Here is a 25,070-nt window from a genome sequence, read left to right on the forward strand (position 1 = left end):
AGGTAGATTATAGAAGATGGTAGCAGAGCAGACAAGCTCTTTGAATTTAGACTGCTGAGAAATTAACATGTTATCTACATTATTAACCTTCAAGTGGATAGATGAGAATAGAATATTTACTAAGAGGCTTCTTGGAAAACAATTCCAAGTGTACTTAAAATAATGATTACTGGGGCTTCCCTGGTGGCGCAGTGGTTGGGAATCTGCCTGCCAATGCAGCGGACGCAGGTTCGAGCCCTGGTCTGGGAGGATCCCACGTGCCGCGGAGCGACTGGGCCCGTGAGCCACAATTACTGAGCCTGCGCGTCTGGAGCCTGTGCTCCGCAACAAGAGAGGCCGCGACAGTGAGAGGCCCGCGCACCGCGATGAAGAGTGGCCCCTGTTCGCTGCAGCTGGAGAAAGCCCTCACACAGAAACGAAGACCCAACACAGCCATAAATGAATAAATAAATAAATAAATAAAAAAAAATTAAAAAAAAAAAAAAAAAAAAAAAAAAAAATAATGATTACTTTTCCACCTTAAAAGACTGACATTAGAAATTGTATGCATGCACATGAATCTACACTTCGATTTACTTTTGTACACGTCATATACTTAGGTCTTATTTTTTGATCCACTCTTATCTACCTTTTAATTGGCATGAATTTTTTTTTACTGTTAAACAATTTGCTCTCATTTTACGTTATTAATGGAGAAGGAAAGAAGTGTCCTGAGTCACAAAACCTAGATGTCTAGATTTATTGAAATGATATTAAGTTTCCTGACCAACTTTATCCTGACCATATTCATTTGTTTATGTATATAATATGGTTTCGGTATAATCTTTGCTTGAAAGAAAATGTAGCATAAAGAAGTTGAATATTTTCCCTTTCTCTGACTTGCTTCATCTGAGGGTATTTCTCTGGTGGTTGTAAGTAGTAACTTGAACCAATTCTACATCATTTGGTCTAAAAAATGTTGACAAGATAAGCAGTTTTCCATGATGTAAGGGGATATTGAGTGAGCACTTCACAGCATGGTAGCTCAACACTGGTCAAGTTTTTGGTTCTCTTAGGCCTTGAGTTTTATTAATCACAGAGGAGCCTAAGGTAAGAAAATGTGCACATACATTAGAAAAATCTAGTTAAGAGACAAAGGTGGAAAGGTACTTGATAAGTAACTTCTTCAACATCCTCTTTCCTGACTTGTCTGAAGTATGTTCTCTTGCTCAGGAGAAAACTTTCACACCATACCTAGGGTGTTGGACTCCTCATGCATGGATCTTTCCTGCTCTTCCTTTCAGTTCTATAAATGGTGTACTCAGGAAATTTTCTAACATGATATTCTAACCTTTAATGTTTTTCTTTTTCATGTAGGAAACCTATGAGAATATCCCAGGCCAGTCGAAGATCACATTCCTTTTACAAGCCATCAGAAATACAACAGCTGCTGAGGAGGTACTACTTTATTTATTTTATTTTTTTTTTAAAGGCAGGATTTCATTCATTTTTTTTTTTTTTTTTAACTTTTGGGTTTGTTTATTTATTTATTTATTTATTTATGGCTGTGTTGGGTCTTCGTTTCTGTGTGAGGGCTTTCTCTAGTTATGGCAAGCGGGGGCCACTCTTCATCGCGGTGCACGGGCCTCTCACTGTCGCGGCCTCTCTTGTTGCGGAGCGCAGGCTCAGTAGTTGTGGCTCACGGTCCTAGTTGCTCTGCGGCATGTGGAATATTCCCAGACCAGGGCTCAAACCCGTGTCCCCTGCATTGGCAGGCAGATTCTCAACCACTGCGCCACCAGGGAAGCCCCGGAGGTACTACTTTAATTCTTTGAATGTGACTTTCTTACAGTCGGGTATTAGATAGTCCTCAGAGTGGGTAATGAGAACTGTTGTTTACTGCATAGACATTACCAGAACTCTGAACTTAATTCTTTGTTAAAAGCTACTTTGGAGTTATAATTTTTTTGAAATACTCTGTATTAAAAATGAGAATTTCTTTTTTTCCATGTTAGATGATTACATAAAAATTATTAAATGTAAGTTATTTTTTTGGTAACTATAAAAATTTTTCTTCCTTGGAACAATTCATTCTAGAGGAGGAAGTTGAATTCATTCAGTGTTTTAATGTGTTGCCAAATGAAAAAATACTTTTTGTCTTTAAAACTTTTATGCTTATAGCTATTTCTGGGTGGTGAAGAATACGTGCTACAGATGTGTAAGGACAAAGACACACTTTGTTAGAATCCTTTAAAAATCATGGTTTTCAGCAAATTACTGTACTAAATTCAAATTTATAGTATGTTACTGCTTCTCTGCATTTAGCTGCTAACTTTTTCTCAAAAGTAATATCCTTGTATATAGTTAATGTTAATTGAATATCCTCTCTTCTGGAAAAGGCATCAAAATACCCAAGTGTAGAAAACTTACTCCACCTACGAAACATTGCATTAGAATTTGTAAAGTGAGACTTCATTGCTAACAGTCACACGATATGGAAAATGCTTATATTAACACATGATGGAAATGAAGTCACACTAAATCTTCTATATAATGTTACACCTGCCTTCTTCTAGTCAGTCAGTTTAAACTGGCAATTTAGTGTTTTCTGATAACACTTAGAAAACACTATAATAAAGTGCCTTCGTTTTTTTAAAACAGGTGACAAAAGGCACTTCTTCACCTTTGTAGCATACTATTTTTCTTTAATTCAAAATAAATGTCAAATATGAGGACAAACATAGAAGTAACTTAAATCTCTAAAATAGTTGGCTATTTTAATTCTTGAAGATTGATGCAGGTTAGCTGCAAAACAAGTTTTAAAGCCAAGAATAATGTGAAAATTATTGAATTTTATTTCTAAAAGCCTATTTTGAACCCTATTTAGATCCTGCTTTGACTTAGGAATTAGATGATTATGAACTAGCCTCAGCATCTTCATGATTCAGTGTATGTGTGAGAAGAACTGCACCAATTTTAACCACTGTTTAACCTCTCTGAATCCTTTCTAGAGCATAAATTAAAATTTTTTAAAAGTTTGCTATCAGCCAGAGTGATTCAGATAAGCTTTCTCAGTGAGAAGTAAATGGAGGGAAAAAAATGGCAAATTTTATTTGTATGGCTTAATTCTTTTTGTTATTGTTGGTCACAGTCTCAAAGTAATTATAGTGATAATGAGTACCTGCAGTCCAGAAAAAAAGAATATGAAAAATTGGGTTTAATATTTTCAATGGCTTATTGACTTCTTATGATAAAATTTTAGAATGGCATTTGTCTCAGCTTTTCTTTTGATACTCTGAATGAATATTATACAGAAAGTGCCAAATTTAAATACATTTTACAAATTTGAAAATGGGATAAGAATATACACATTGAGATTAGGGCTTTTTAGATATGGGGAACTTGTGATGTTTGTTTGCATGAATGAAGTATAAAGATAAATGGATTTTTTAAATTAATTAATTAATTTTTATTTTTGGCTGCATTGGGTCTTCGTTGCTGCGCGTGGGCTTTCTCTAGTTGTGACAAGCGGGAGCCACTCTTCGTTGTGGTCCATGGGTTTCTCATTGCGGGGCTTCTCTTGTTGTGGAGCACAGGCTCTAGGTGCACGGACTTCAGTAGTTGTGGCTTGCGGGCTTTAGAGTGCAGGCTCACTAGTTGTGGCTCGCGGGGTCTAGAGGACAGGCTCAGTAGTTGTGGCGCACGGGCTTAGTTACTCTGCGGCATGTGGGATCTTCCTGGACCAGGGCTCGAACACGTGTCCCCTGCATTGGCAGGAGGATTCTTAACCACTGCGCCACCAGGGAAGTCCCAGATAAATGGATTTGATATCGATTTATCTAAGAGGCTAATGAAAGGGCGGTGATACAGTAAGATTGGCCAGGCTGGGAGCATAAGATTAAGTAAGAAAGGTACTTTATACACTAGAATGAGAGCCAGATAGGGAAGTAAGAAAAGAGCATTATAGGGTTTGCGATTTATATTAAGATTTGTTTTTCTCCAAAGAATATATTTAAAATAGGAATTAAAGACAGGTTTATCATTGCTAAGATATGTGTTCCTATTCAAGATCTAATATGTTCAAGGCTTTTCCTCAGCTATAAACAAATAACTTTTGTGTGGCATTTTCTGTACAGTAGACTAATGTGATTAGAAAGATTTTTATGTATGTTACCTATTATTTTTTTTAAAACTCTAGCGAAATGCTTTTGAAATGAATTGTAAAACTAGAATAGTAAAGTACATCAATGGCAGAGTGAATGTAGCTTGTTGGAAATTTTTTCTCCAGTAAGACACCAAGTTATTAACAATGTTATCTATTTATAGGCTAGACAAATGGCTGCCGTTCTCCTAAGACGTCTGTTGTCCTCTGCATTTGATGAAGTCTATCCAGCTCTTTCCCCTGATGTTCAGACTGCCATCAAGAGTGAGCTGCTAATGATTATTCAAATGGAAACACAGTCTAGCATGAGGAAAAAAATTTGTGATATTGCTGCAGAGCTGGCCAGGAATTTGATAGGTATGTGTGCAAATATGTTTATCATTATGTTGTTGAAGAAAATGAATACATATATCTTTTTTTTAAGTGGAATCTTGGAGGAAGACTCACAGTACTTGAGTATCATTTATTCTGTTCGAAATGAGAGTGATTATGGATTCTGCATTTAAAGCCAAAAATTACAGATGTTTGTGAAATGCAGATATAATTAATACTTACCTATTGATCTTCAAAACTGTTTCTCTGTGTGGAGAAATAATTTTCTAGTTTACTTGAGAATTGTCAGTTTTATTTTCCCCTTAATCTGTAGTTTTGAAAGCATAGTTTAACTTATAAACCTGCCAATAGAAGTAGAAATCAGTGGACTCCAGGTGGTTTTTTGCTGTTAAAGTTGTGTTTATAAATTAAGCACATATGCTTATTATACTACTATAGTTCATTATTAAATACCCAGAAATATTTTAGAGGATAAGGTAAATGAAAACACCTAAAAATGCATTTTATCGGCAGCCAGAACTCTTTTTGGTCACACTAAAAACATTAATGATATAATTGGATATGCTTTGTTATTTTTTTTTTGACAGATTCATACATGTGATTTTAAACTTGGTTCATTTAGGTGGCATTTTTAAAGGTTGAAAAGAATACCTCACTGAGATAAGGCTAACTGGGAGAATATTGCTAGTTGTGCTTAGTAAATTATGACACAATTTTTTAATCTCCACTACTAGTAATGCAGATGTTCAATTCAACTTACTGATACAACGAATTCTTAAAAACCAATAGGAAACGTGTTAAATTTTTATATTTTAAGTAAGTTCTAAACCCACAGAAACTTGAATTTTTTTTAACTAACTTGGGAAGTTCTATTTTCAAGTTTTTTAAGTGTGCAGATAGGAATTTTTATAGATTACATCATTTCTAACTCAAAATCACTAAATAATGGAAGCATTTCCAGAATGTTTCAAAGTGCTCTCTCCATAAATTTTTTTGTCAGCACCCTACTCACTTCAGAGAAGTTCAGCAAATGGGGGGGGAATTTTTTTTAAAAAAATGCATAACTCGTCTGTATTTTCTATAACTCTTGAGTTCTTTGTGACAATAAAACCAGTGAGTCTCTTAACTGGTACAGTAGATTTTGGTGGTGGTTCATTTTTATCACAAAGTATCACAAAAATCTATATTTTAAAATCTTGTTAAAACACAACCACATTGATAACATCCTATAGTACTTAAAACTGCACAGTGTGATCACAGCTCTGGGATTCCCATTCCCATTCTCCAGTTTGCAAGTAATAAATATTTTGGTTTTAAGACTTGTTACCAAATATTGGCTTTGCCTGCTTTTTAAACTCTTTAATAACAAATAGTACGTATGAAAGACAACCAGTCCAGTAGTCAAAGTGTGCTTCCTTTTCTCCAGAACCCACTCCTGAGAAATAACCACTGCTGATAGTCTGTGCTTATGTAACCCAGATGCACACAATTGCTTTTACTAGATTATAATGCCAGTTTATGGTGGAAGGACTTGATTTTATTGGAATTTTTGTAAAAACATAGAGCGGGTGACATTTTCTACAGCCACATATTTTGAATGAGGCTTACAAAATGAAAGCATTCACTCTTGATATTTTGAAGTTTTGATTTACACAGGTTATGCCTGGATTTCTTTCCTTTTAGATGAGGATGGCAACAACCAATGGCCTGAAGGTCTGAAGTTCCTTTTTGATTCAGTCAGCTCTCAAAATGTGGGACTGCGGGAAGCTGCCCTTCATATTTTCTGGTATACACATTGATCTAATTTTGGGGGGGAAGTTTAATGTTATGAGTGCCCAAAGCACATTTTAATTGATTATTTTAGTCTAGCTTAACTTTTTAGCCTTAAATAATGCCTTTAGATAAGCTTTGTATTTGTGTTGGAAGCAAAATTGAAAAGAACAAAGCTTTTCATTTTACATTATGATCCTTTTTTGTATACGGGGATTCTCTGCAATTTTATTTCTTTCCTTTGTCTTTTATGATTCTGAAAAAATTTCTGGGACAGTTTCTTCCTTAGGAGATTGACACAGTACCAGCTGTAGCTTTTAGAAAGCCACTTTAATAATGGCATCTGGAAGAAGAGAAAGAAAATGCTGGTGAATCCCCACTGTCTTCTGGGTCTTCTGTGACCAAGCTTTAGAAAAACATAATATTTTAATAACCTCATTTATAAGTAAATGATCTAAGTTTAGAATTAAATGATTAACTGCATTTTTAAAAATTTGGCCTACTGTACAGTTCTACTTCATTTAAAATAATATACAGTTGAATTTATAACTTATCAAGATCATATGCATTTTTTTTTGAGATCTACCTTAAGACTAGATATTACACCATTTTCTATTTTAGTTGTCAAGTGTATCTTTATATCAGTAGTCCAAATTGGAGAATTAAGTAAAAGTATTCAGTTTAATTATTTACCACATTTAAAGTAGAGCAGAACTTGGACTGCCTGGATCACCAAGGCTGGGAGCAGAGTGTGAGCGTGGTTACTACAGTTACCACCTGAGCCCCTGTGCTTGCTCTTGTCCCCTCCTGCACTTCAGGTCAGCTTCCCCCTGAGACAGAGTGATAAGGATAAAGCAGAGAGCTGGGGTGGGCGTGCACCTGGGTCGCCTCTACTCCCAGTCTGATTCCACTGTGTTTGTTTTCTGTTCACCTGACCCCAAAATAGGATTGCTTGGAAAATGGGTAGATGAAGTCCAGCCTTAAGGATTCATGTAAATTTTAAGTCAGTTAGACACGTAATTAGATGTTCTAGCTGACACCTTACTAAGATATAATGTAGTTTTTTTTTTTTAATAAATTTATTTATTTTATTTATTTTTGGCTGCATTTGGTCTTCATTGCTGTGCACGAACTTTCTCTAGTTGTGGCGAGCGGGGGCTACTCTTTGTTGCGGTGCGCGGGCTTCTCATTGCAGTGGCTTCTCTTGTTGCGGAGCACAGGCTCTAGGCGAGCGGGCTTCAGTAGTTGTGGCTCGCAGGCTCAGTAGTTGTGGCGCATGGGCTTAGTTGCTCCGCGGCATGTGGGATCTTCCCAGACCAGGGCTCGAACCCATGTCCCCTGCACTGGCAGGCGGATTCTTAACCACTGCACCACCAGGGAAGCCCCTATAATGTAGTTTTTAAAGGATGCCTTGGATCATTTTTTCAGGAACTTTCCTGGAATTTTTGGAAATCAACAGCAGCACTATTTAGACGTCATCAAACGGATGTTAGTTCAGTGTATGCAAGATCAGGAACATCCATCGGTAAATAATTTCAATTCCATTAATATTAACACCTAATTTAATATAGCACCTAACTTGTGAAAGAAATTTATGTGTTTGGAGATCGTCTTTGCTTTTATACTTTAAAATATAGCTACTAGTTTTACTGATAAAGAAAATTTTCAACTTGAGTAAGAAAACTTGAACTTGCATCTATTAAGAATTTCTCATGATTGGCATTTTTGCTGTCTTCATTTTAGATCAGGACATTATCTGCTAGAGCTACCGCTGCGTTTATACTTGCAAACGAACATAATGTTGCCCTGTTCAAACATTTTGCAGACTTGTTACCCGGATTCTTACAGGTAAGAAAACAGTTTAGAATAGGTGATAATTATGTCCTTACTGGTTTTCTGTTGCTTACATTCTCATCAGAGTTCTGTAATGCATTCATTTATTCAATAAATATTTGTTGCCTACTATGTGCCAGCTGGGGATACAGCAGTGAACAAAACACGCAAATCTCTGTCCCCATTGAGTTAATATCTTTTGTCTTTGATAGACCTTTGGTCTCTTAGTTTCAGATTTTTTCTATAAGGTAAATGATATGAGCAATTTATGGTTATTATTGAATATGTAATCACATAGGTTATTTCCATTAGAACAACCAAATAACCTATGAAATGTAATGCCCATTTTTACATAAGGAGAAACTAAGGAGGAGAGGGTAAGAAACTTGCCCAAGGTCACAGTGTTGGTAAGTGGTGAAGTCATGCACAATTGAAACCCAAATTGGACTGCAGTCCTTACTGTTAAATACAGGGCTTGTAACAGTTTGTCCTGTAAAGTAAGTAGTTTATGGTTAGTTGACGTTATTGGATTCCAAGGATAAGTTACTATTTGAAGGACATCTGCCTCAATCAGAAAGTGAGATAAGCTTGGGTGAGTTAGAGTAGTTACGCTCAACCTTGTCAGTCCTCAAACCCCCTTTTATAACAAGTATTTTATAACTTTCCATAGTCTTTCTTAAAATGAAATGCATAGTAACAACTCATGTACACGTACAAGTTTTTAAAATATCAATGTATGTCCTTAAGTGGATACAAAGAAGAAATAGAAAGTAATGTCTAATAAAATGACATGCTTTTCCACATATAAATGCTAGGGCGTGACCACAACAAAGAGACAGTAGACTGGGTGATTTCTAAGTGATCTATACAAATGCAGTAGCTAAAAATGTGGACTGATACAGAGGTATCATTGGCGGTTCGAACACCATGATTTCTGTTACTGTTGGTGATTTGAACTGGTGATTTCCAGAAATGGTGAAGTTCTGGACAAAACAAAATATCTATTCCTTCTCAATTTATACAATATTTACATTTTGCGGGGGATGGGGACATCATGGTACATTAAAACCAGGCAAAAAATAATTTGTGAGTTAGGTTCTAAGTTCAGATCATTATAAATGAGTTTTTCATTTATGTAAGTGTCTGGCATAATCATGCAAGATGCATGATAAAGTCAGATGAGTTCCTCGTAAGCATTTGTGTCACAGATGTAGGACATATAGTACCCCTGGCCTTTGCATTTCCTCCATCTGTGACAACCAGTGAAGCACCTCCTGAGAGGAATAGTGCCCCTGCTGAGGACCAGGTTAGAGAGGATTTAGGGGAGCTAAAACTAAAGGTTCATATGTGATAGAGTTATTACCAGAACTTAGTAGAAACTTTTTTCCCCATGCTATTAAGCTGAAAAGATAGTTTAGGTCAATGACAAAACATTAACTGATGAAACATTGTATTGTTTTAGTAGTTTATTATCTACAAGTCTTTTTTTTTTAAATTTTATTTATTTATTTTTGGCTGCGTTGGGTCTTCGTTGCTGCGTGTGGGCTTTCTCTAGTTGCAGCGAGCAGGGGCTACTCTTCGTTGTGGTGTGGGGGCTTCTCATTGTGGTGGCTTCTCTTGTTGCAGAGCACGGGCTCTAGGCACACAGGCTCAGTAGTTGTGGCCCACGGGCTTAGTTACTTCACGGCATGTGGGATCTTCCTGGACCAGGACTCGAACCCACGTCCCCTGCTTTGGCAGGTGGATTCTTAACCACTGCGCCACCAGGGAAGTCTCTTATCTACAAGTCTTGAGTTACACACTGTTTAAGTCTAATTTCAGATTTTTCTTCATCTGAATTTAGGATAAGGTAAAATGTTAGCCAGAACTTTTAGGAGTTGTGACTCTGAAATAGGCAAAGGTAGATACAAAATGCGTACTTAAATTCCACAGTGACCAAACTTGACATCAAAGAGAAATAAATCGGGTAATATTGCACACTTCAAATGTATCATAGGATCTAGTATTTACTATAAGTGTGGGTATTGGAAGGACAGAGAAAAAGGGATTCCTTCTGGTTACGAAAAAATTCTTTGCCAGTCTTAAGTGTTGTTGTGGTTATTATAGTTGCACTGATTTTAATTTTTACTTAGGTTTAAATCTTTATGTGTTTCTAGTTAACATTAGGCAAAAGGAAAATATATATGTGGTTGTAGGTAGAATATCTGCATAATGTTGATTGCTAAGTTATTACTCAGTGAAAAATAATACTAGTATTTCTTTGTTATCTACCTCTTGATGTTCTGGCCAATGAGGCATCATAAAGTGACTCTTGAACACAGACCTTATTTTTTTATTCATTTCACCTTTTCTAGGCTGTAAATGACTCATGCTACCAGAATGATGATTCAGTCCTAAAATCCCTTGTTGAGATTGCGGACACTGTTCCAAAGTATTTACGTCCTCATTTGGAAGCAACTTTACAGCTAAGTCTGAAGGTAAATTAAATACTTAGGTAAATGTTCCGTTTCTTATTTTCCGTGAATAAACTACTAAATGTATGCAAATATGTCTTTTTTTGTAGTTGTGTGGAGACACTAGCCTCAATAATATGCAACGCCAGCTTGCCCTTGAAGTAATTGTGACCCTCTCTGAGACTGCAGCTGCTATGTTAAGAAAACATACCAATATTGTTGCACAGACTAGTAAGTCAAAGGTCTTTAAGTAGTTGGTGTTAAGGTGGCAAAATTGTTGGATAAGTTTGCTGAGAGTGGTGCAAGTCCACAGATTTTATTGGTAGAAGGAATGTCCTTTCAAACTCAGGTGAATCTGGGGAAATGCACTTTTACATTCTTAACTGCATGGACCCAACATGATGGCCATGCAACAGCACCCTGAAACCTCAGAATAGCAGGCATGACTTATAATACCTGGAAGTAAACCGAAAGATGTACAGGACCTCTATGGGGAAAATTGGATGATGCATTGAAAGACTAATAGGAGAAGCAAATATCAGTACTCCTCAAAGTAAACTAAAAATTCAATATAATTTTAGCCAGAATCACAATAGAGTTGGTCATGATAAGATTGATTCTAAAATTCGTGTGGAAGAACATAGGGCCTGGAGTAGCCAAGACAATTTTGATGAATAAAGTACAGATCTTGCCTATCAGCTATGAAGATTTAGAGTTTGTTGATGGTGCAGGTAATAGATGAGTTGGATAGGATGAAAGGGTCCAGGAGCAGATCCACTCACATGGAGACAGAATGGACTTAAAAAGATAATTCATCAAAGGTCATTGGCACAACTGGTTATTTCTATGGGAAAAACATATCCCAACTTCAAATAGCCTATGAAACCCAATTTTCGGTTGATTAAACGTGAAATAATAGATACATTTTATAAGTAAAGCTTTTAATAGTAGAAAGTGATTTTTTTTTTAAGACTGAGTCAGAAACCATAGGTGCAAACATTACTAAATTTGTACTAGAACAATTTTTTGACCATCCAAATACATCATAAGTGAAATTAAAAGATAAGCCACAGACTGAGAGAAAGTAGTTCATTGCACACAATCAACAAAGTTTTGGTGTCCAGAAAATTGAAGCTGGGAACAGGAAGTTCGCAATAGAGGAATCTGAAATAGCTATTAAACACTGCTCAGTCTCCATAAATACAAATGCAATTGTCAAATACCAATTGTCAGAAAGTTTGACAATATCATGTGTCGATGAAGGGTGTGGAGCATAGAGAACTCACAGGAGCACTTCACACCTTGTGCAATATACAGACAGGCCTCCTTTTGAACTTCCCATAGGAATCAAGTTTATGCCGCCACTATGGAGAGCAGTTCAGTGGGTTTTAGTAATATTAAAGATACTTGTAACATTTTCGTGCCCTGAACTCACACTTGTCAAGGAGATATGTATAAGAATCTCATCAAAGCAAATTTTGTAATAGGAAAAAAATTGGGAACAACTAAAATGTTCAACAGGATAGTGTGTTTATATAATGAAATGCTATGAAGTAATGCAAATGAAATCCATGTGTGTTGAGAAAAAAGCAAATTGCCAAAGGATATATATAGTGATACTATTTATTATGTAAAAGTAAAATCTTGGACTAATACTATGCGTTATACATAGAGAAAACTATAGTCCAAGTGTAAAAACAGTTTGGTAATGAGAAATATTGATTTTATTATGGTGATTGCTTCTGGTGAGGGAGGAAGAGGATGTAATAGGATTTGGAATATTTGACTTTTATCCTTAATGTTACTTCTTAAAAAGAACAAGATCTAAAGCCAGTGTGCTAAAAAAGGTAAAAATGTAACAAACCAGATTTGGGGAGAACAGGCAAATAATTTTTTTGTTTTACTCTTAGAGGCAAAGCAAATCCTTTGTTTTTTACTTCTTAAAATTGTTAGTACATGGTGATATTGACAGAATTAAAGAGACAGTCTTCGTGTATGAAATACTTATTTTCTTTAGTTCCGCAGATGTTAGCCATGATGGTTGACCTTGAAGAGGATGAGGACTGGGCAAATGCGGATGAACTAGAAGATGATGATTTTGACAGGTAATCACACAGACCAAACACCGTGAAGTTTCCTTGACAGGATAGAGCAAGGTCAGGTGGCAGTGAGAGCTTAGGATTACAAGGCCTATCTCTTCCCCACACTGTATTCCGTAAATCTGAAGTTAAACTTTTAAGTTTGGAATATGGGACATTTAGGCTTTCTCTGTTGTGTGTTTTTCTGTACCAAATTTTGTAAATACTTATCTTTAATAAAGTAGCTATCTTTATTACCCTGTTTTACTCTAAATTTTCTTCAAGAATTTTTTAATAGTATCTTCTAAAATATATATAAAGACGCTTTATTGTGATAAATGCCTTTCTATGCATAGACCTTAACTTAGAATAGTTGTTTCAGCAAATCCCCTGTATTTTCCCCAAATAATGCAATTTATGTTTAGGATAGAGAGGAGGCAATAATGGTGAGATTTATACACTGGGTGACAGTAACACTGAAATTACTATTTTACTTGTTTCAACTTAGTAGGTACCCATGAATACAGATTCCTATGGAAAAGTCAGTCAATTTATATTCACTGTGAAGTAGTGATAATGGCTCCTTACATATATGAAACATAGCACTTCAGAGCAGCTATTTTAATTTGATTCTTTCAGTGGTCCTAAAGGGTATAGTATCACATTATAGATGCGGAAATGGAGAGGGAGGATTGAGTGATTTGTCCAGGGTTGTATAGCCAGTTAGTAGACTGGGCTTAATACCATATCTCTTACTCTTCCCAGTGCATCATACTGCCTTACCTCCTTTTCTTAAAAAGAACTGAAATTATTTCCCTGAAAGACTGGTAGTTGGTGTAAGCTACTATAACAGATATTAGATAGAATTAGACATTCGATTTACAGAATATATGGTGTCTTTTTGAAACTTAATCCTGTCATTAAAAATGACTGACTTTTGGCCTAAATACTCTTTAGAAGTATGAAAATAATCCTTGACGGGAAATCATCAAATAGGGCTGAAGAGAAGACTGGGCTCCAATCAGGTTTTCTTGCCCTGGTTCAGTTACTGTTATGTGCTGCTACCTGGCTTAATTTGCCCTGTAAAAGGCACTTAAATTTATATGGTTATGAAGCTATTTTTTTTCTGGACTGGGTGAATAAGATTTTATCTGTGAGTAAATAGGGCGTAAATATATTTTCAAGGTCAGTTTAAGTCTAAGAACCTGTTCTGAAGGTCATAGTTTCATCTTTCTCGTCTTGCCTTCACACAGAACAACAGTTAAAGATTATGCACATGACAAACTCATTGCTGATCTTGCAGTTCTAAAACAGAATAAATGTGCAAAGGCTTTTATGCCCAAATTTTTCTTCAGTTTTCGGGGAGAAAAACTAGAATTGACTTTCACCAATGCATAGTTTTTTGCGATGCAAATTGCACCCCTTAAAGATGAATAAGCTCACAGTGAGGAAAAAAATCATATACCGGCTCAGTACCTTTTTCAGTTTTCTATGTTCTCCCCACTGATAGGTTTGAAGAATATATTTCCAGGAAATGAGATACACAAAGCTCTCCTAAACACTCTGCTTACCCCTCTGAGTCTTGAAAGTGTCAGAAACAAAGTTTTAACCAGTGAGTGGTGTGGTGGGGGGGAGTAGGAAAAGGCTTGAAAGATCAGATTCAGACATAAGACTTTTAAACCACAATGAGGCATGATAAAAATTTTATCCCCCCTCTTTTTTAAACTCTAGGGTTTTTAACCCACAACTTCACTACATATATTAGAAAGACCACTTAATTCTTCAGTCTCAGTTTAATAACATGTTTAGAAATATATCCATGCAGTGTCCTATTCTCGTGTATTTTGCTTATGTCGCGATTACATCATTTTGTTTGTGTGTAGCAATGCAGTTGCTGGTGAGAGTGCTTTAGACCGAATGGCTTGTGGACTTGGTGGAAAGCTCGTCCTGCCGATGATCAAGGAACATATTATGCAGATGCTTCAGAATCGTAAGCTGTTATCTCTTTCAAATGCTAGAATTGTGGAGTGTGGCTTTCCAAATCTTAAACTCTAACAAATGCTTAGACTGTGTCTAAAAGTTAGTCTTTGCCTTTTTATATTCTATGTTTAACCTAATTCTCATATTGATAGAATCCTATTCAGTCATCTTTAGAACCACTCAGTCTTACAGTAAAGAATATTTTTTCCTCAATACTGCAAATATTATTCAATTCTCCTTCCCCAGAATGGGCTTCAGTATATGGGAAAAAATTAAAAATTCTAAGGAAAATTGACAGATTTACTCCCTAGCCAGAAATATCTAAATTTGAATTTAAATAAAACGCCATTATTTGAATGTTTATGAAGTATGCATGTATTTGATTCACAGTCTTCCTTCATCTAATATCTTTTATTTTTTTTAAAATACCTACTTCTAGAGGAGAAGCTACTTCTATATTTCTCCTTTTATATTCCTAGCAAATATTTGGTCATTTGTTAGCCTTGTACCTGTAATTTGTATCAGTAACAAAAGTTGTTGTTTTGGTCCTTTTAATTACAAAGTTAATGTGCTTGACGTTTTTTAAAAATTCAGATACAGAAGTGTATGAACTGAAAGTCCCTTAACTTAGATTCAGGGGTGGCCACTGTTAACAGTCCTCTGAGACTTGAGTCTCTGACCTCGTTTACGCACGTGTGCAGTTGTGTTTAACGTGAGTATAGCACACAGATGCCATGCTTCCGCTCCACAGTGTATCATGTCACCACCCGATGGCTTCCTTTCGTTTAACAGCCACCTAGCATTCCACAATTCCCCATTAAACCATAATAGTTCTGTTCATAACAAATAATGCTACTGCATACACTCTTCTACAGAAATCCTGGCTTACATGTATGAGCATGTGTATCTATAGCATGTATTACAAGAGACAGACTTGAGGGTCAAACCATTGATTTGGGATCTTAAAGTAGTGAACTGGAATCACAGAATACCAGCTTCACATGAAAGTGAATTTTTGAGAACTCCAGCCCTTAGCCTTTACCTAGGTCCTCCTTATCCTGTAAGATTCTTATTTATCCTAAGAAGCCGTGGTCCAAAACCATTATCCCTTCTTAGTGATGTCATTTTACATCTGGGCCTGGAATAATAGTTTTTCCTGTTTTTACTCCCTAAATTTTGAGGGGTTTTTCCCCAAATGGATAGAGACAGTCAACATCACAGGTTGCTCAACCTATAAAAGCTACTAGAAAGAATCTAGCTTTTCCATTTTTAAGATGAAAGTAAAGCCCAGAGACATGAAAGGTTACACACGGTCACCCAGCTATCAGTGTTTCACCACTGCTTAATGCCATTCTTCAAATATGTTGTGGAACTGCTTGTGATTTGTAGTTAAAGAATTTAAGTTCCTGCTACAACATAACTAGCTGGCTGCAGAAGCCTTCACATGTATGGCAATGAACTCTTAATAAAGATTTGTTGCTGTTAAATGTATGGCTTTGAGCAAGTCTGGACCTTTGTTTCCTTGTCTGTTAAAAAAGAAAAAAAAAATAGGAAAGTGATGCTTGCCCTACACCCAGGTTTGGAGTTAGGATCCAAAGGTGTATTTAATACTTCATATGAAAAGGGCTTTAAAACGATGCATATTTTCTAGTAACTAACTATATACCCCACTTTATTTTAAAAATAGTTTTATTTTTTCTTTAAATAGTAAACACCAATTTTTTATTTATTTTATTTATTTATTTTTGGCTGCATTGGGTCTTCGTTGCTGCACGCGGGCTTTCTCTAGTTGTGGTGAGCGGGGGCTACTCGTCGTCGTGGTGTGCGGGCTTCTTGTTGCGGTGACTTCTCTTGTTGTGGAGCCAAAGCTCTAGGTGCCTAGGCTCTAGGTAGTTGTGGTTCACGGCCTCCAGAGCGCGGGCTCAGTAGTTGTGGCGCATGGGCTTAGTTGCTCCGCGACATGTGGGATCTTCCAGGACCAGGGCTCGAACCAGTGTCCCCTGCATTGGCAGGCAGATTCTTTATTTATTTATTTTTTTTTAACATCTTTATTAGAATATAATTGCTTTACCATGGTGTGTCAGTTTCTGCTTTATAACAAAGTGAATCAGTTATACATATACATATGTCCCCATATCTCTTCCCTCTTGCATCTCCCTCCCTCCCACCCTCCCTATCCCACCCCTCTAGATGGTCACAAAGCACCGAGCTGATGTCCCTGTGCTATGCAGCTGCTTCCCACTAACTATCTGTTTTACATTTGGTAGTGTAGATATGTCCATGCCACTCTCTCACTTTGGTAGTGTATATATGTCCATGCCACTCTCTCACTTCATCCCAGCTTACCCTTCCCCCTCCCCGTATCCTCAAGTCCATTCTCTAGTAGGTCTGCATCTTTATTCCCGTCTTGCCCCTAGGTTCTTCTGACCATTTTCTTTTTTTTTTTTTTTAGATTCCATATATATGTGTTAGCATACAGTATTTGTTTTTCTCTTTCTGACTTACTTCACTCTGTATGACAGTCTCTAGGTCCATCCACCTCACTACAAATAACTCAGTTTCGTTCCTTTTTATGGCTGAGTAATATTCCATTGTATATATGTGCCACATCTTCTTTATCCATTCATCTGTCGATGGACGCTTAGGTTGCTTCCATGTCCTGGCTATTGTAAACAGAGCTGCAATGAACATTGTGGTACATGACTCTTTTTGAATTATGGTTTTCTCTGGGTATATGCCCAGTAGTGGAATTGCTGGGTCGTATGGTAGTTCTATTTTTAGTTTATAAGGAACCTCCATACTGTTCTCCACAGTGGCTGTATCAGTTGACATTCCCACCAACAGTGCAAGAGGGTTCCCTTTTCTCCACACCCTCTCCAGCATTTACTGTTTGTAGATTTTTTGATAATGGCCATTCTGACCGGTGTGAGATGATATCTCATTGTAGTTTTGATTTGCATTGCTCTAATGATTAATGATGTTGAGCATTCTTTCATGTGTTTGTTGGCAGTCTGTATGTCTTCTTTGGAGAAATGTCTGTTTAGGTCTTCTGCCCATTTTTGGATTGGGTTGTTTGTTTTTTTGATATTGAGCTGCATGAGTTGCTTGTATGTTTTGGAGATTAATCCTTTGTCAGTTGCTTCATTTGCAAATATTTTCTCCCATTCTGAGGGTTGTCTTTTCATCTTGTTTATGGTTTCCTTTGCTGTGCAAAAGCTTTTAAGTTTCATTAGGTCCCATTTGTTTATTTTTGTTTTTATTTCCATTTCTGTAGGAGGTGGGTCAAAAAGGATCTTGCTGTGATTTATGTCATAGAGTGTTCTGCCTATGTTTTCCTCTAAGAGTTTGATGGTGTCTGGCCTTACATTTAGGTCTTGGCAGGCGGATTCTTAACCACTACGCCACCAGGGAAGCCCCCAATTTTTTTTTTAATCTTAAAATTCAAAGGAGGAAAACCATTTTCAAATCCCAGTACTATTGCATTTGCTGAACATACTTCTAGGAACTCTGCACATTGAGAATATATGAGACATAACTTTAAAATGTCTGAACTAAATATAGACATCTTTCTATTTCAATATTTATGCATTAAAATTTTTTTTCTTTACTATTTATTTTTGTGTGTTTTTTTTAATTTAATTAATTTATTTGTTTGTTTGCACCGAGTCTTAGTTGCAGCTTGCTGGTTCCTTAGTCGTGGCCGGCAGGCTCCTTAGTTGTGGCATGCACGTGAGACCTAGTTCCCTGACCAGGAACCCAGACCCCCTGCATTGGAAGCGTGCAGTCTTAACCACTGCACCACCAGGGAAGCCCCTTGTGTGTTTTTTAACTGAGTTATAACTGACATAACATTATATTGGTTTCAGATGTGTAGTGTAATGATTCAGTATTTGTATACGTTGCAAAATGATCACGACAATAAGTCTACTTACTCCTCTTTAAAATAATGTGTCCAGTATGCAAAGATTAGTATCAGATATTGGTTTCTTAGAATTATTATTCCTCAGTTGAGAAATTTGGCTTAATGGTATATTGAGTAATTGAAATACAGTTAAAGCATATATGTAATAATGTTATAAATAATAATAAAGTTTTAATGTTTAACAGGAAAAATTGGCAATTTTTCAGAGGAATTAGTTACAACAGACTTCATCTTTTTTTTTTTTTTTTAGAGAGAAGTAGTTTGGTTTTGCTCAAGCAGAGTTTTTTTTGTTTTATTTATTTATTTTTGGCTGTGCTGGGTCTTCGTTTCTGTGTGAGGGCTTTCTCTAGTTGTGGCAAGTGGGGGCTGCTCTTCATCGCGGTGCGCGGGCCTCTCACTGTCGTGGCCTCTCTTGTTGCGGAGCACAGGCTCCAGACGCACAGACTCAGTAGTTGTGGCTCACGGGCCCAGTTGCTCCGCGGCATGTGGGATCTTCCCAGACCAGGGCTCGAACCCGTGTCCCCTGCATTGGCAGGCAGATTCTCAACCACTGCGCCACCAGGGTAGCCCAGACTTCATCTTTACATGGGTTTTGGGCTCCCCAAAGGAAAGGGAAAAATTAAGTCTAATGTCTAATTTAGGATTTTTGTACAACTTAGTTAACCCTTATACCAGCAGTTCTCAAACTTTCATTCTCAGGATCCTTTTACACTGAGGATCCCAGGGTGCTTTTGTTTTGGGTTTTTTGTTTTTGTTTTTTTTGATCTGAACATTTGCTCCCCTTTATAATATGGTGAGAGCATTTTTTTTTTTATTGGAGTATAGTTGATTTACAATGTTGTGTTTCAGGTGTACAACAAAGTGACTCAGTTATACATACACATATATCTACTTTTTTTTAGATTCTTTTCCCATATAGGTCATTACAGAGTGTTGAGCAGCGTTCCCTGTGCTATACATATACAGTACGTTCTCATTGGTTATCTATTTCATATATAGTAGTGTCAATCCCAATCTCCCAATTTATCCTTCCCTCTACCCACCATATTGCCTTTTAACTTTCAGAGTAGAAATGCTTGTGTGACATAACCACTGTGACAATGAAGTAATCCAGTCAGGCACTTTTTCTATTTTTCTGGTTAATAAACACATATAAAAGTATTTTGTTACTCTTTTCCAAATAAGGAGAACTTCCTTATACTTCTGACTACCAGAATGACGTGTTTGTAGTATCTAATTGCTGTTCCTTCCTGTGTAATTCTGTTCTGTAGCTGACTGGAAGTATCGGCATGCAGGATTAATGGCCTTATCTGCCATCGGGGAAGGATGCCACCAGCAAATGGAAGGAATTCTAAATGAGATAGTAAATTTTGTTTTGCTTTTTCTTCAAGATCCTGTAAGTACCAGTAAATACTTGATTCATAATTATTGCCTTAGTTTCACATGGGACCCTGTTGCCTTTACTAATACAAAGGCACCTATTCCAGCATCCCAGAGTGAGGTATGCAGCCTGTAATGCCGTGGGACAGATGGCTACAGATTTTGCACCTGGTTTCCAAAAGAAATTCCATGAGAAGGTAAGTAATGAGTCTGCAGACACTCTAACTCTAAGAAGAGGGATGGCATTTGAAAATGTCTGTGTGTGTGACTTCGTTTCACAGGTGATTGCAGCTCTGCTGCAGACCATGGAAGACCAGGGCAATCAGCGTGTGCAGGCCCATGCCGCTGCCGCTCTCATTAACTTCACCGAAGACTGTCCCAAGTCACTGCTTATTCCATATTTAGATAATTTAGTGAAACATCTGCATTCCATCATGGTCCTTAAACTTCAAGAGGTAAGTTTCGAGATCTTTAAGCTCCCTATTTATAAAGATTAATTTAATTTGATAGGTAAGACCTGGAGAAAGAGGGACTTTTCAGAATGGCCATAAAGAATAGAAAGTTAGGAGGAAGACATTGCAGGCTGTTCTAAGTAGTATAATTCAGGCTTGACCAGAGAATGGGCCGCTCAGTATTAGACTTGGGAAAGATATGGACTAAAGGTTAGGTAAAAGCAGCATGTGAATTGCCTGGAAAACAAGCCAGAGTTATTTTTGAACTCTGTAAATTATTTATGTAAATTTGGAATTACATAAATTAATTGCTGCAAGAAACCATGAAAACGTGATTGTAGGAAATTAGCACAGTAGCAACATGAGACATAAACGTAAATGGGGAAGATTTAAGGCAAGACCATCATACGATTATTGTTCAGTGAGTTTGGGTGGTAATAGTGGAAATTGGAAGGAAAAATGATTCTGAAAGATGCTTCTCAGGAAGCATTAGCAGTTTCTTTCTGCCAGTTTGAATTTAAAAAGATGAAAGAGAAAGAAGCAAAAAGTGTTGACCACTCTCCTAACCTGGGTGAGAGAAATAGAGAACGTGTAAAAAAGAATATCCTTTTTGTTTTAAAAATGTTGAATTCTTAAAATAAGGCCTGGCCATCCAAATAGAAGACAGTTTATAGTTTCAGCTTAAGTAAGAGGCAACCTAAAAACAAGTGAATGATGTCAGTGTAGCATCATGAGAGAGAGAAGATTCAGGTAAGAAAGGCAAAGATTGAAGCCCAGTTTGTTGTCAAATATAATGAAAATAAATTTCTACTCTAAAGTGAAATGAATAAAAAGGACATGCAAAATAAAAGCCGTTTAACTATTATATTCAGCAGACATAAAGTTACTGTCAAATCACTATATTAATACTCAGTTTCTATACTTTGGTTCATGATGAACTGGTAACAGTTGGTAAACCACAGTGTGCCTAGCACTGGTCTAAAGCAGAACAGGGAGGAAGAGAGGAAATAATGTCTCAGAAGGCCAAGAAGGGGGTTTAATTAAAGCAAAGGATGGGTGCTCAGTGTCCAATGACAGCAAACTAAGAACATGATACAGGAACATGTGTGTATCTGGAAACAGACAGAGGTAGACAAGTTGAAGGCAGATCGGTTAGGTTAGTTAAATCAGGAATTGATGGATCAGATGTGACATTACTAGTAGATTTGGGTAAAGGGCTGAAGTGTGAAGGGTGGCTCTGTATAATCCCCCCTCCCCTCATGGGTCCAGTATGTGAGATACAGACTGAAGGAAGGAGTTGCTAAGATGGGCTGGGGCGGAGGGTAAAGTATGTGAGCAAGAGCAATGCAAAGAGAGAGTAGCCAAGGAAGAAAGGCATTCCAGTGAGATCAGAGGCCAGCCATGACATTAAACACAGAGCAGATGCTGAGATGCAAAAGAAGGGAGTAAGTTGACCTTTTAAAGGTGTGTTGGGGCCTGTGGTACAAGGAGAAAGAGCTCTGCCGAGAGTGGCTGTGGTTGACGAGCGGCATGAGGAGCATCTGGAGTAGTTCAGGAGCGCTGTGTTAAGGAGAGAGCATCACACATAAATATAAATAGTTTGGCTCGGTTCTTAACATTTGCTTTAAGACCTACAGTCTCCAGTGTGGCTGCCGGAGGGTGGGCTCAGCTTGCGGTTTCAGAAAAGCCCTCGGGAACTTTCAGGGAGTGTTTCTTCCATGTTCTCATTTGTGTGATTGATGTTGTGTGTCTTCCTTCTAGTTGATTCAGAAAGGCACCAAGTTAGTTTTGGAACAAGTTGTGACGTCTATCGCATCAGTTGCAGATACTGCAGAAGAAAAATTTGTCCCCTACTATGACTTATTTATGCCATCACTGAAGCACATTGTTGAGAATGCAGTTCAAAAGGAACTCAGACTTCTCAGAGGAAAAACTATTGAATGCATCAGCCTCATTGGTCTGGCTGTTGGGAAGGAAAAAGTACGTGATTTGTAGTACGTCGAATTTTTTGTTTGAATTTGGCTGCGGAGGTATTGAGGGTACCAGAGGGTTTTTTCCTTCTGATAAATGGTTTTCTGGATACTTGTTTTTTTCCATCATCTTACTCTCATATTAACTTTAATTTTATATATAAATAAATTGTTGCCTTCATTTTTTCATCGCTAATATTAAGGTTTCTTCTTAACTCAGTTAAGCTCTTGAAACCTTCTCTTATGGGTACAGTCTGTCTCTATGGAGGCTTGTGGAATTCAAGACCCATATGTTTAGTTTCACCCACTTGAACATGTGCTTGGGAACATTCCAGTTGCTTTTCTGTTAATCCAAAAAGCATTGAGTGTCCCAAGAGAAATTTATATGCATATAGTTCTTCAGAAAATAATTAGCAAGGACGATTGGCCAGTGCGTTTTTCTTCCTAGCTAACATCTCAGACCTGTCAAAGCTTATTCAAAAGAAGCTCCTCTGTCATCAGCCCCTCATGTTCTGATTCTCAGAGCTTTCAATATAGAACCTTTTTGTCTGATTTCCTCCAAAACCAGCATTATTATCTTATAAACTGTTTTCTGGGAGACACTGAGAAACTAACCAATAAAACATTTTTATGTTCTGTTCTCTGCGTTTTGGCTTTCAAACTGTTTTTGAAACAGTTTATACAATGGAGATTGCCAGACTATGCAGAGAGTTAAATGAAAATCATACAGTTCTATGGAGCAACCCAAAATTGTCTTTCTGGATTTGGATTATCTTTTTACTGCTGGAAATACATAAGCCATGGACCAAAACTTGATGCCACTAGAACCGTCTTTATACTGCAATTCATTTTGACCTTCGCTGGAAAATGTATTTTTCTAGAAAAAGCACTAAGTCCATTGCAATATAGATGAAAAATTTTCAATATAATACTTTTATCTGAGGTGTTATAACCCGTGTGGGAAATGTAATAGATTTGGGGGGAAAGTTTTATTATTACACAAGAAACAAAAATTGGGTAGCAGTAGTGCCTCTCTGATGTGATATACATGAGTAATATTAGTGTCTTTTTTCCCCAAATATTTCCTTCCAGTTCATGCAAGATGCATCAGATGTGATGCAGCTGTTATTGAAGACGCAGACAGACTTCAGTGATATGGAAGACGATGACCCTCAGGTGAAGCAGCCCTCACATGCGCCTGCATCCTTTCGGTCGATAGCTCAGGGTTAAATGGATTAAAAAAAAGAAATCCGGTAATAGGTTTCTGGCGATAATATCAGCCCGTGGTTTCAGAGACATTCTTCTGGTTTTCCTTCTACTTGGCACACCGTTTTTTCCTTGGTCCATTCCAGGCTGCTCCTCTTCTGACTAGTTTTTGGTTCCATTGGGGATCTGTCGTGCCAGGCTCTCTGACCTCTTCACTCTCCTTGAGCAGCGTCATCCATAGGCACGGCTTCGGTTTTCCTTCGTATGGTTGTGACTTCACGTCTGTCGCTGAATTCAGGGTTCATTTGTCCAGCCCCTTACTAGACATCACCATGTGGATGTCTCCTGGCCCTTTGCATGCCAGATGACTTCCCTCCCCTGTCAAAAGCAAAAGAAATACGGAAACCCAGCAGTTTTAGAGCATGTCATGCTCTTTTCTCTGCCTGTGAACAAGCCCTCGTTGAGCTTAGAAAGAACCCTCCCACCTCAGGCTGGTTAACTTCTACGCGTAGTTCACGGCTGGTACCAGTCTCGGTGGTGGGTACTGAGGACCCTGTAGTAAGAACGTCGTGAGTGTCTGTCGCGACCTTAATGATAGTCACAGTGTCTACTGTACCATGAGCATTCAATCCCTAATCGTTGCCTTAAATTTTAGCTTTGCACAGCCACCCTGTAATGTCTGCCATACTTCAAAATGCTTTTTCCAGGCACTTAAAAATTTGTTCTGTTTTGTTTTGTTTTTTTTAAATTAGGAGTGGGGAGTGCGTTTGCACATGTAGGCATGTGAAATAGACAAATATATAGATGGATGTCGGAGGGTAAAAATCACTTTTGGGGCCATGGGGATGAATTAGAACCAGATTCTCTGTAGGTAGATTAAGTCTTTGTAAACACAGTAGTAGTAGAAGAGGTGTCTTAAATGTGGACAACCCCTTACACAGAAAACTTAAACAGCTAGGAGAAAGGGGTATTTAGTGTTTAATGAATGGAACTTTAGGCAGTAGGCCAAGTCAGGTAAGTTCCTGCCTTCAAGAAAATTAGTGCTTAAGGGTTGATATGTTTAAGTGGGCTTTGTTACATGATTCAGATGCTGTTAGAGAAAACTATGTATTTTGAAATATATAGTTCTTGAAAGTAGGAAAAAATAAGACAGAGTCCTGGTCTCTTTTGCCTCAGCTGTTGTCTGTATCCTAGTGTAGAAGTTCACAGTGATTTTCCATGGTTTCTGAACATTTTAAGTATGTGACCTTAGAAAATGCACTTATTGCTTAAAGAGCCATGAATGTAAAAACATTGTTTCCATGAAATGGGGAAGGGGCTTTCTTTATGTCTTATTTATCCATTTTTTATTAAAAATCAGTTTTAATTTAATTTTTAATTTTTCTCCCCAGATCTCTTACATGATCTCAGCATGGGCCAGAATGTGCAAAATCCTTGGAAAAGAATTTCAGCAGTACCTTCCAGTGGTTATGGGACCTTTAATGAAGACAGCTTCAATTAAGCCTGAAGTAGCCCTTTTAGATAGTAGGTGTCTTCATGAGGACATGGCAGT

The 25,070-nt window shown here is 37.4% G+C and overlaps 1 protein-coding gene across 3 annotated transcripts in view; it reads left to right on the top strand.

The window, feature by feature from the left end:
- The window catches only part of IPO5 (importin 5), a 40,663-nt gene that overhangs the window by 4,829 nt on the left and 10,764 nt on the right, over positions 1-25,070 (top strand). For all 3 annotated transcript variants that reach the window (XM_082366086.1, XM_082366085.1, XM_082366084.1), the window contains exons 2-16: positions 1,357-1,437; positions 4,306-4,498; positions 6,158-6,260; positions 7,673-7,769; positions 7,988-8,092; positions 10,432-10,554; positions 10,641-10,761; positions 12,548-12,635; positions 14,492-14,598; positions 19,782-19,906; positions 19,998-20,087; positions 20,172-20,345; positions 22,104-22,322; positions 23,405-23,488; positions 24,910-25,042. In XM_082366086.1, coding sequence (XP_082222212.1) covers positions 1,357-1,437; positions 4,306-4,498; positions 6,158-6,260; positions 7,673-7,769; positions 7,988-8,092; positions 10,432-10,554; positions 10,641-10,761; positions 12,548-12,635; positions 14,492-14,598; positions 19,782-19,906; positions 19,998-20,087; positions 20,172-20,345; positions 22,104-22,322; positions 23,405-23,488; positions 24,910-25,042 — 1,843 coding nt within the window. The remainder of the gene's footprint in view (positions 1-1,356; positions 1,438-4,305; positions 4,499-6,157; positions 6,261-7,672; positions 7,770-7,987; positions 8,093-10,431; positions 10,555-10,640; positions 10,762-12,547; positions 12,636-14,491; positions 14,599-19,781; positions 19,907-19,997; positions 20,088-20,171; positions 20,346-22,103; positions 22,323-23,404; positions 23,489-24,909; positions 25,043-25,070) is intronic.

Source organism: Balaenoptera borealis (genome assembly GCF_965194805.1).
Source record: "Balaenoptera borealis genome assembly, chromosome: 18".
NCBI classification, from domain to species: domain Eukaryota; kingdom Metazoa; phylum Chordata; class Mammalia; order Artiodactyla; family Balaenopteridae; genus Balaenoptera; species Balaenoptera borealis.